Source organism: Rhipicephalus sanguineus, chromosome 7 (genome assembly GCF_013339695.2).
Source record: "Rhipicephalus sanguineus isolate Rsan-2018 chromosome 7, BIME_Rsan_1.4, whole genome shotgun sequence".
Taxonomy (NCBI): domain Eukaryota; kingdom Metazoa; phylum Arthropoda; class Arachnida; order Ixodida; family Ixodidae; genus Rhipicephalus; species Rhipicephalus sanguineus.
Window position 1 is genome coordinate 38,400,073 of NC_051182.1, and position 12,495 is coordinate 38,412,567.

Genomic DNA, 12,495 nt, shown 5'->3' on the forward strand with positions numbered 1-12,495 from the left:
CAGCTGCTGACGAAACTCATCCCATGCTCGATAATAGCGGCGTTCGTTCGATTTCAAGCCACGGGTGAGCGCTGTCATCGAGGGTGAAGTACGTGCGGGCGAGCTTCTGCTGGTCATCCCACTGGTTGATGTCGGCAACGCGTTTGTAATGTTCAAGCCAATTTTCAACATCTTCATGTGGCGCACCACTGAAGCGATTGGGTACAAGTGGCTGAAGAAGCGTTACCTGGGCTGGATTGCAAACGGGGCTGCTTGTATCCCTTGGACCACCTGTGGCTGGCTGGCGGAGGCCATTGGCAGAGGTAAGAAATGCTTGGTAGAATGTTCGTCCAAGGAGGTCAGCTCAGGGGAGAGGCCTAGCAACCGCCGACTGAAGCGGTGCACTGGTGTCGTAACAGGTGACTGCGTGTCGGGACTTGATGAACGGCTCCCAGATGGGGTGTAGAGCATCGGCAGGCTTGCAGTCCAGCACCTCCACCAGTGTCGCGGTTCAACGTAAGCAGACCACCGAGACGTTGAGTCCGAGAACCGACGGCGTGTTTTTATGCAGCAGCCAAGAGCAAAGGCATGAACAAAAGCACGTCGTCTTCTTTGGTCTGTGTCCCTTTTCACGAGACTGTTGGCGCGCACATCGTCTTCGTTCTCTGTCTATTTCGAGCGCGGCAATATATATATATATATATATATAATACAGCCGAAAAGAATAATAATTCATAAACATACTTTCTGAAGTGCGGATTCGAACGGACGACCGCTCGCTCCGCAGCGCTCGGCGTTACATGGCTCGGCCATAAACTGTACGTCCCTCCACACACTAACGGCGAGCAATTTATGTACCCCATTTACCCTTGGCGGTACGCCGATCTTGGTGGCGGTTCGGCGTGTTCGCTGCATTACCAGCTAGATGGCGCGAAGGGCGCGCTTAGAGAAGGGCGCGCTTTAGAGAAGGGCGCGCTACGTGAACGAGGGCGTATGAATACGTCCTCGTTCACGTAGCGCTGTGCAAATATGTCGATACCAAAGTTCCCCTTTTGATAAACATATCGATAAAGAAGCACTTCAATTAAACAATTTCGAATTCAACAACATTCACTTATCCTTCAATTAAACAATTTAGATCTCAACTACATTCACTACGTATATTCACTACGTACTAAGGCCCCAACTACGCCAATATTTTCAAGGGCCTTCTGGAAGGCAAATTTTTATGTAAAAACACGTTGCAAACTCTCTACTATAGTCGCTTGATTGATTATATTCTTGTGACCTGGACGCATGACGAAGCATGCCTGCTTGGTTTCATTCAGCAGTTTAATAACTTCCACCCGTCTATTAAGTTCCCGCACTGTTTTGCGCGTACTTCTGTAAATTTTCTCGACGTAACAGTCCCTATTTCCGAAGGGCAACTTGCCACAAAGCTGTTCCGCAAGCTCACTGACCTACATCAACTTCTGCATTTGCAGAGCGGCCACCCCCGACATTGCCAAACAGGAATTCCTTATAAGCAGGCTCACCGTTTTAAACGTTGATGTTCTGACCGTACAGATTTCATTGAAAATTGTTAGAGGCTCAAACGTTCCCCTGCTAAAAGTAAATACCCAGAAAAAATGATTGACGACGCCATAGCCCGAGCTGATCAGCTTAACCGCGTTGACATTAATAAAGGCAGTGAAGGGAACGATTGTTCTACCCAAAGTAATGTTATTCTACTATATTCATCATCATCTCCAAAGGTTCCTGCTATATTAAAACGGCACCACAACATACTAACACAAGGTGATCATCTTAAAAAAACTTTTGCTGGGCCACCTCGTGTTGTTTACCGAAGGTAAAAGCACCTTCGCCACATGTTAGTGTCATCGAAAATTGGTGCCCGTAAAGATATTGGCTGCGCTCCTTGCAACAAACCACGGTGCAAAGTTTGTTTGCACATGCAAACCACAGAGAACGCCGGAAGCACGTCGTCCGACTTTAGCATAAATATTCCTGGCACGTTTGACTGCGACACCTTCAATGTCGAGTACATGTTGGAATGCGGTGCCTGTTCAATCTAATATATTGGTCAAACGGAAACTCCATTCAGAATACGCTTTAATAACCACTGGTAGCATATAAATAATTTCTCTCATCTACCGTTATTACGACATGTTCGCATGCCAGCCCATTCGTTTGGCCAAATGAAAGCAACAATTCCTGAATCTGGTTTTCGCTCAAATCATGACCGCGACCTCCAGGAATCATACCTGATATTCAAGTTCAACAATCTAGCGGATGGTATCAATGTGGATGCAGGCATATCGACGTGTCTTCCTTCCACGTAATTTATCTTGCTCTACAGTAACAACAAGTGTATGCTAGCCTGCGTCTTTATCACAACCCAGTATTATGACAGTGGCATTTGTCTTCCGAGAGTGCATTCAACTGAGATAGCAGAACATTAAAAATCGAGGTTTTGTAATCCTGCTCAATGTCTCCGCTGTGTTTCCGTTATTGTTACGATCGCTGTTTCAGCGATTTCACGGTTAATACTTACTTTTTTTTTTAGTTTTGTTGTCTTGAACGCATACTTTTCACGAACCGACTGTGATTACTGGAATTTGTAAGAAAACGCTTATGCTATTTGTATCGATGCCGCTATGTGTACATGTCTCCCCTTTCGTTAAGACACCTTACTTAAGTGGCCAATGACTGACACATGGCGATATCACACGGTGCTGTCTTTTTGATCAGTAAGAAACTTCTTTGTGCTGATATAGAATTGCCTTGTTCATTATACAAGAACACGTGTTTGGGGGCCCGCGATCTTTGGCACAGGGAACCCAAGCTGAAGTTTGGGTGCGACGCTCGCACGGCTGAGCTATGCTTTACCGGGGGCAAACGCTGCCCACGAAGACGGTTTTCGCCGTATTTGTCAGCGGTGGCGGCAAGGACACGTGCGCGGATGCGCTCGTCATTCGGACCGAGCGCTGCTAGTCAGCAATAGTTACATTGTGACGTACCACAGATGCAATACGAGAGCTTGCGCGTGCGCGGAAGTGTACGGCGGCAGTGTTATGTCCGTGGATGCCCCCAGTTGCGATAAGAGCATTGGCGCCTTTGGACATTGCTTTGGAAGCCTGTACATAAGTGCGCGATTTTTGATGTTATGTATGCCTAGAAGAAGGCGGGTCCCACGGCCGAAACGTAGAATTGAAATGTGCTACGAGTCTACGTCTCTACTGTGATTCTACTTATGCTGTCGTGCGCTCTCATTTCACCTGTTATTATGTCGTCTTACAACTACCCATAATCATGGTACACCCCATCGCGTTTTTGGGAGCCTTGAGCTTTATCTTGTGCCATCTGTATTCGTATACTCTTTTATTTTCTTGAAACACGTGATACCGAGAGTAATTTTTGATGCGCATTGCAGTTCTATTAAACGCAGATACTATTGTCCTGTTTCTTGAAAAGTGGCTTCAAGCTATTTATGAATCGTTTGCGCATTACTCTGACGAAGGCTCGTCCTCGAGGAAAACTTTCAGTAACAACGCTTCCGAGAAGGATTCGTGATACCTCTATTCCATATATGTATATGTATTCTCACAAAGGCCGTGTCATGGCCGACACGTAAACCAGGAAAAATGTGCGATTTTCGTAAGTGTGCTCCTTCATTTCTTGGACTGCATGTCTGCCGGACCTCCAGGACTTTCTTTTCAATAAAGCAGCCAGCGACAGAAGGATGGTGCAGTGCCGATCCTAGCTATTTTATTGTTTTTTTTATATTAGAACTATTTCATATTTCAGTTGTCTCGTAGGGAGAGAGAAAGCTCTTCATAGAAAAGCAGGATGATTAGTTAGCTTTTATTCGCCTACTTGATATTCTGCAGGGAGAGGGGTGGAGAACAAAAAGGCACTAGCAGGATGTACGCTGAAATATATGTAAAGAAACAAAACAAGATGCTAGTCTTGTAATAGCTGCCCTAAGCCTTCAGTGAACAGTCTCGACACTAAGGTAAAATGTGAAAAATAATTAAACAAAAGAAGAAAGGAACAGTTAGGGGCACTACACACACTTTCTTGATTAAAGGATAAAACTGTGCTGAGAAGACCAATATGTTCAAAGTACGTGAGCAAGAAGTTTAGTGCTTTTCGCTGTTTCGATGGGGAGGTCGAGAGGCTTCCCATAGAAACAGCGAGAAGCCTTGGTTGGGCTTTCCTAGGTTGTAGTGATATTGTTGCCGGTTATCTTTATATGCTGGGCGCTCGAATAGTGCAAACATGCTTCGCATTCATCATATCCTACGACACTTCACCAAGGAATCCTACTCCGCAGTGTTGTTTCGCGCATGAAATTGAAACGCGGCTATAAACAACGACTACTTGTGGTGCATTGAAAGAATGTCCTTCGCCATGCTGCAGGAGAGAAGTGGAGAAAAGTACGCTCAGTGTTCAACGCCTGCTTCACAGCTGGAAAAGTGAAGACGCTCTGTCGCAGTATCGACGGCACTGTGACGCGCCTTGTCCAGAAATTTGACGATGCTGGACGTTTTGGTGACGTCATTGACGCCCATGAAGCCGCTCGTTGTATGGTATTGGAAACGTTGACAAGGACTGTGCTTGGACGACAGGTGGGTTACTGACTACATCTACAATCGCGAATGTAATAAAGACCACAGCACTGAAATCGGTTGTGGGTTCTTTACTGGGCGACACTGTGCCCACGAAAACGAACAACGCATAGTGTAATAATAGCTGCAAGCGTGATCGCCCGTTGTTGTGACTGGCAATCGGGCGAGTCCAGATAAGAAAGAACAGTTGGTCCTGGTCCCCTTTGACGACTTTGATGCAACTTACTTTAGATGCACGTTTGAAACTACGAACTTAGTTTCGTGAGAACAGACGTTGTATTGCTAGAAAATTACACTTTTTGGCCGCCGAGAAAACTTTCCACCAATTTCTCACTTTCTGAATTTCAGCGCACTTAGGGAAAAAATTTGTACATTTCATGTTCGCAACAATTTTCCCAACCGTGAATAAATGAAACAGTGCCTCATGATCATTTCATTGCTCTTTTTTGTGGAAAGAATATCGAACAAAATTAAAATCATGGTAAATTGCCCATAAAAGATAAAATTAGGGAATTTCTTGCTTTATTCCATTTAAAGGAAAAATCAAATCCGGTGGATATCGGCTTCGGACTTTCTGTTTTCCTTTAAGAAATCGATTTTGTGCTGCTTTGCCACGTACCGTTGCACATTTTTTGCTGTAAAAATGTGCTAAAGCATACCTGGTTTATCAAAAACATAAAAGAGTAACAATCCCTAACTAGCGTTAAGGTGATTTCCTACCATTCTGCGTAAAATAACGTTTAATTATTCCTGTTCCTTAAGAGTCGCAATTTAGCTGCAAAGGCGAAGCATTTATTGCCACATTTTGGAAAGTTATACAAAGCAAGGCTCATTCATTGATGAAACCAGGCCGCTGCAGTGGACGATGTGACTTTCGTTATGTCGATCGTTTCAGCGCAAACCTTTTGATGAGAGCAGAACACGTACACAGGTATGAAAAGTCTGCTGAAACCGTATGAAACGCTCTAGCGACCATGCCCGGCCGGTCATAGCACGCATTTCCTGCAAGAGGCATGCGTCCACCCCCACCCCCCTCCCCCTGCTTTTATATACATGGCCTTTTGCGCGACGGAGATGGTCGGCATGTTTCATCTCTGCTTGAGCCCCGTTCGTCGGTAGCGATCGCACGCATTCACTCGCACATAGATCGTAAGACGCGTGGAGTGATGTTATTGATTTGCACTCTGTACAGAACATAACGACGGACGGCGACGAAAAAATTTGCGCAGCTTGCACTAAGTCTTTCAAGACTGCGTCACCGCAGAGCTGTGGGCACCTAGTTAGTACTGGCTTGGCTAGGCTTTCACACTGTCCCCTCTCTCCTCCGTCCCCTTACTATACTATACTATACTGTACATGGCTATTAGTGGACGCCCGTTTCAGATCTGTTGTTAACCATCTGTACAGATTGGGCGGTGACTCAGCGGGTGCTGCTTCATGATGATGATGATAATTTTCTTTCTACGACGCACGACAATCCTCGATCTTAACAGCACTGCTGTAAAAGAGATGCCAGGCCTGCGTGGAAAGCGCAGCACAGTAAAAGCGAAAGCTGGAAGAGCGGCTTTTCTAGAGCCCGTTATAAACTCTCGTGGGGCAAGTACACTGGCAACGTACCCACTACGCCACAAATGGTAATTTTTTGTGAAGTTGTGAAGCACCCACCACGACATTATTCGTCATTCTCCGAAGAAGCGAGGTACCATCTGTAAGGTATTACGTGCCCTTTGTTGATGCGACGGTTAATGACGATGAATTATGGCTGAGCCCTTTGTGATGGGTTGCAAGCTTTAAACTACGCACTAGTTCCGTAATTCACATTGTGTGACGCCCGGTCGTTATTTCACTCTCCCACAACGCTTTATAACATACGTTAACGTGAGAAAGAGAGAGAGGGAAAGAACTGTATCAAGATCCTGAGGAAATGGATCATAGGGGCCTTCTGGACTTCCTTGCCAATCAATAGAAGTGCACTTGCGAGGAACCAACTATGCTATAAATCGTAATGTTTGTGAAGTCGAGAAGCAGGCACTATGCCGTTTTTCGTCATTCAGCGGAGAACCATGGTACCTGCTAAACACATGTAGGCATTATGTGCACTTCGTTGATGCTGTGGCTGATGACGATGAAGAAATATGGCAGTGCCCTTAGTAATAGGTTGGAAGCATTAAAGAACCCACTCGTTGCGCGATTCGCATTGTGTGACGCCTGGTTAAAGAATTCTCGTTGTGCGGCGCCTATTATATTTACTCTTCTACCACGCTACATTACATATGTTAATTGGGATCACTCCTGACATGAAGCCTGTATAAGGTCTTTTTGCGAAGCATTTTCAAGCACCGGCTAGGCTTTGAGGTAGAATACTGGGCTCCAATGAAGACGTCCCAGATTCGACCTCCATTCCATCCTGGAATTTTTCTCTTATTTCGTTTTCCTATTTCGTGCGATAGCGGTTTCGGACACCGGTGGCGGCGGTGGACAACTACGGCGTCAAAAACGGCCCTTGTTGTGATATAATAACAGCTTTCGCTGTAAAATACGCTTGGAGGGTGAATTTGAAGCTATGGTAATATTAAGTTGAATTGTGTGAAATGTTACTAGTCTTGTCTAGCGGCCACTGACACTACCGTTGTGCTACAAATCAGATGAACGTTGCTAAAAAACTTTGCGTCTCGCCAAGAAGCTGTTAAAAAGTATCAAATGCGCAGCCAAACAGCGTAACTTGGTAAGATTTGTCTTGCGGTTCACCGCGTAGCAAAGTAGACGACCCGTAGCAACGGCCACTCGAGGCTGCGGGCCCTCACAATCGAAGCGGCACTGAAGCGCCGCTTCGATTGGGGCCGAGCTCCGGTTCCTCGTGCAAACGACGTTCACAGCTTTAATGAGATACCGAATGTGTTACTGTAAAATGTGAGTTTTATTATTCGATACCCGTTATTCACCACGAAGGCCCGTATCATGCAACGCAATCAGCCAGTAAGCGCGTTCAGTTCAGCACTCGTGTGCTTTTTCATTTGCTGAGGGGCCCGAAGCCGCAAGTCGGAGCGAAAAACACGGGACTTCTGTTCAATATCTGCAGATATACAAGAATAAATTTTTTCTAACAATAAAATTTTCGTAACGCGAAAGACTTGGAGGCTCTGGCAACATCTGCCTGAAACAAGGTTTCCGCCATCAGAAGCGGTACCGCACTATGAGTTGTTAGCCATTGCGCAGTGGCAACATGTATTGATGCTTTCTATTGATGTCATACTCTCGCTCCTCGGGGAACCCTGTGTAACATATGACGTGCCCATTAATGAGCCTAGTGTATGTTGCCCAGCTTTGCTATCCTCATTAAGGCCTATGATACCCCAATTAGTTTCTTCGAATTTCTCAGTATTCGCCGAGTATGATTTGAAAAACATCAATACAATTATCTCTTAATTTTCTTCTTTAAAATTATCGAAAATTGGCCATCTCCGTACCTCTCGATTTCCAGTCCTCCTTAAACGCGTTTCATATGAACTAACGTTTACCTAAAATATATTAGTGAGATAATGTTCACGGAACATTAATACGTAATGCGGTAACTCGTTTACTAAGGATATTGCAGAAATATTTACGGTGATTACTTACACTGCGTTTCCAAAGTGTCCCTTGTGCAGGGGTGGTGAAAACAGCGCTTAATAAAAACTTAGTTTGTGACAAATGTGAGCGACTGCAGTCTTTTAAATTGTGCTGTCCTTGGGTGCTATGCAGGATGGCCCGAGTTTGGCAGAACTCGGGATCTTTCCGAGCTCTGGCGACACCCCCATTTGAACGAGCTAATAGTACGAGAAGGTGAAATCTATCCCTCAGCGCGCTCTCCGTTCCATTGGTTACAATGGAACGCGGCGTCGCGCCAAGGGCGGTCTAAAAGGTTAGGTTGTGTCTTCGAACTAGAGGTACCTTCTTTAATTTTTTGTCGTTCCACTGAGTTTAGAACCGCACCAACGCAAGAAAAGTGGCAGAAAGTTCTACTAACTATACTTTTATGTGTGCGCGGGCCGTTTGTATTCATTTTCAAGTGTTTAATGTCTGCACTAAGTGTCCTTTAGATTAATCAGCACCGTGGCCTCTGAGATTAGTTCCGAGCAAGCGCCTTACAACACCGCGGCTGGAGCTAATCGCCGAGGCCACGTGTATAATCACCCTGGTGGCCTGTTTATTTTAGCGCGTTGCCCGGCTGGCACGCACCCTCTTCCTCCTCTTCTTCATTGTCTGCTCACTCCCCGAGCACGTGCGCCCGGCTGATTTGCTAACTGGCTGGGCCGTATTCCTGGCTAAGTGAGGGCATGCTATGACCAAGCTGAGTAAACCGAATCATGCTAAGGCCGAGCTAATTAAGCCACGTCTTACTAAGACCATGCTAATGAAGGCGTGTAAATGTATAACTTTAAGGTAGTACTGATTAACATAACGCTAATCAGAAGTGTGTAATTAAAACCAAAATAATCAAGGCCTTACTCACGGAGATCGTGTTAATGAGGATAGTGCTAATTAGGATTACGCTAATTACCTCCATACTGTTCAGGACCTTGCGAATTAAACCTGGGTACTTGATGTCGTGGTAATTAAGATATTAACAATGAAGACAGGACTATTCAATATCACTTTAGTTATGACCGAGCTAATTAGGACCATGTTAATTAACGCGACGTTAATTAGTGGTGCGCTAACTAAAATCGAGCTAAGTATGACTTTGCTCACTCACCACGCTAACTACGATCGTGCTAATTAGTATTATGTTAATTAGTTTCATACTTATTAAAGCCTTGTCAAATAAACTCGAGTAATTATTGCTGTGTTGATTAGAACACTGCCAATTAAGACACAGCTTTATCATTTTCATGAAGACCTATCTAATTATTACCATCAAAACTGAGACCGAACGGACGTGATCTTCACTCCGAAGCAGACTGAGTAAACGAGCCACGTAAAAAGCTCAAGGAAGCTAGGTGATCACAAGCTCCTGTACATTGGCTCCAGCCTTGCACGAGCAGTGTAGGCTGATCAAATTATTCCGTATGCAAAGAAGCTCTGCTTAGCGTCCATCACATGAACCGCTTGACAGGCACACCGGCACGATGACAGTCACGAGTGGAACTGGGGCCTTTTCAGAATCAACGAGATTGTGCCCGAGTTCACGCGTCAGCCAGTTTGACTGACAGACGCCCGCGGCGAAGATCGGGTCCGCCCACCGCGTTTGCACTTGCCGAGGAGCACTGCTCACGCCACAACGCCAGCAAGCGGCACGATTCCTCTATGAGCGTATTTGCACAGACTATGCATACACGCACGAAGAACTAAAGGTTATATCATCACGTCGCGACGATGTCTCGCATTCAATTTCACCGCGCTCACGACGTACCACTCAAAGCCTTTACCAAAGCTGTGAAGCAATCGCCCCTGGTGGCATGTTTGTGGATGCATTGCTTCTACCGATTCGTTTGCAGAAAAATTTGCAGTCGTGTAATGTAAGCTGCAGTAACGTGTATATTTATTTATCTGTAATATTCGAGAGAATGGAAACAAGCTGCACGAGAGTGTTGCGTGTGAGCCCTTGTTGCCTTCGAGAGTGGAAATTTCCAGGCTGCAGGTGGAACGAAAGAACTCGCCCGAAAGGCGACACACGCCCACGAACACGCCTATGGGAGGCGCCATGTTCAGTTGGCAAAGAGATAGCGTGACAATCGCGCTGACGTGGCTGCACTGTTGAAATGATGACTGAGTGGTGGCGTTGACGCGTTTTCGCACGCGGTGTTCCTGTTAGAACCGCCGCAAATACCGCAAATGCGTTTGGGAAGCCACGCTCGTTCTTGTAGCCGTTTTTGTCAACGCTGCTATCGCGCGTTCCGCACTGTCTTCCTATCATGACCGCCGTAGGGTGGGCTCGGAGCAAACTTGTGTGCCCGAGAAGCTCGGGCCATCCTGCATAGCACCCCTGTAGAAAGCTACTGCGCCACCAAAAGGAAGTAGATAGATTTGCACTGAACAGCAAAATTTTGCATGTTGGCTGCTCATGGCCTAATTATGCCACGTAAATAGCTTCATTCATTGTGCAACGTAAATGGAAGTGTCGTCTCTTTCGTTACAGGTAGACTGCCAGGCGAACAGCGATGACGCAACGCTCAAATCATTCGAAGTTATATTCCGAGAAGTCGACGACGCCTTGGTAGAGAGTGCGTTTGCCTACCCCGGTCTCTACAGTATTCTTCAGCTCCTTTATCCCTTCACGTCGTTCTCCAAAGCGGTGCAGAAAATAATGGATGACGCATTGATCACTCTAAACAAACGTAGAAGTGGCGAGGAAGCGCGAAGAGAGGATGTGCTGCAGCACGTCATCGATGCTCAAGAAGGCGTCGGAAATATTTTGCCCACAGCTAGAGCTAACGTGCGTTGCATTGATGACCACACCTTAGTATGTAACTTAGCGATACTTATTCTAGCTGGCTACGACACAACATCTGCTTCCCTCGCTTTCCTGCTGTATCTTCTCGCCAAGCACCCGGAAGAACAGCTAAAAATACGAGCTGAACTTGTGAGTGCCCTCCATCATAAGGAAGACTCCGATCGTCAAGCTTTTTCGGAAACTGAGCGTACCGCCACCACTTTCGATGGGAAGCAAAACCTTGAACGCAAGGGATGGCAACCTTGCGACAACGTTCCCGGCTTGTCACCCCCACATACCGTAAACGATGTGGCGAGCGAAGCAGTGAGCTCGGTGCACGAAGCGTTGCATGATTTATATGGACCACCGAGCAGATGTGTCGCAGACGTCCTCGAATGCAGACGCAGTGAACAAGGAGCTCGATGAAGACGACGTCATGCAGCTCCAACGCCTCGACATGGTTGTACGAGAGGGTCTGCGCTTGTACCCAACAATTCCGATCAACGTCATGCGCGAATGCATGGAGGACACGACCATCCTGGGCCAATTCATACCAGCAGGAACGAGCATTTTTGCGCCACCGTGGCACATTCACAGGAACGCGGATATCTGGCCTGAACCGGACCGATTCCTACCGGAACGCTTCTCGCCTGAGCACCGCGACAACGTGGCATCTTCTTACTATCCATTTGGCCTCGGCCCCAGGACGTGTGTCGCGCATAGGCTAGCGATGGTCACGTTGAAAACAGCGCTTTATAGGATAGTGCGAAATTTCGATATTTCCCTCGCTGAGGATTTGGCGGACCCGCTACCTGTATGCGTGCACAACATTGTTCTGAATCCCGCAGTGGCCATAAAACTTAAGGTGACGAGGACCAATATATAGCAGACCCGAGAGCACTCACCTGTGGTATAAATGCCCCTTCTACTATTGTTTACACAGCCTGTTCTTTAATTCATTGCATTATGACCAGTTATTCGCAAGGTGTTTCTTATACCTTTGCCTCGTGCCTTGAGCCTCGTCCCTTGACTGATTCATTTCGCGATGATACGTCAAATAAAACTTTTTCCATCCTCCACACGCTTGCGCGTGCTGTTGTGGCTAATTTATTAATATCTCGCACTTTCACGAGAGCATTTCCGCTTCACATCACCTGCACCACTGCTACATCTCCAAATTTTCATATTTTGCTTATATAGAACAATGTGAACGAGACCATAAACACAGATCACGCAAAATAAAAGCTTAATTGCAGTGCACGCCTTCTTACTTATGCAATGCAGGATTTCTCAAGATCGTGCGCCAACTGGCTTCTTGCTGGAGCGAAGGCGATATCTCCGAATATGAGAAACCCTTGCTGGGCGCATTTCGATGTTAGCAAACTCATATTCGCAGGTCCCTTATGTAAGACTAAAAATAGTGCTATTATATATATCAGGCGGTACATGGACAAGTACAGCTATTACGCAACA

The 12,495-nt window shown here is 46.2% G+C and overlaps 1 protein-coding gene across 1 annotated transcript; it reads left to right on the top strand.

The window, feature by feature from the left end:
- Positions 1–148: 148 nt before the first annotated feature.
- Positions 149–12,095, top strand: LOC119398625 (cytochrome P450 3A6). Its single transcript, XM_037665458.2, has 4 exons — positions 149–302; positions 4,402–4,610; positions 10,729–11,346; positions 11,408–12,095. Exons 1-4 carry the CDS (start codon positions 149–151, stop codon positions 11,906–11,908), a joined length of 1,482 nt encoding a protein of 493 aa, XP_037521386.2. The 3' UTR covers positions 11,909–12,095.
- The last annotated feature ends 400 nt before the right edge of the window (positions 12,096–12,495 follow it).

Bases quoted from the DNA above. Each gene is read 5' to 3' on its own strand.
- LOC119398625 (XM_037665458.2), top strand. From the start codon at position 149: ATGTTCAAGCCAATTTTCAACATCTTCATGTGGCGCACCACTGAAGCG. The intron at 303-4,401 runs GTAAGAAATGCT...GCCATGCTGCAG, and splicing joins GGCGGAGGCCATTGGCAGAG to GAGAGAAGTGGAGAAAAGTA. The intron at 11,347-11,407 runs GTGAGCTCGGTG...GATGTGTCGCAG, and splicing joins ACGATGTGGCGAGCGAAGCA to ACGTCCTCGAATGCAGACGC.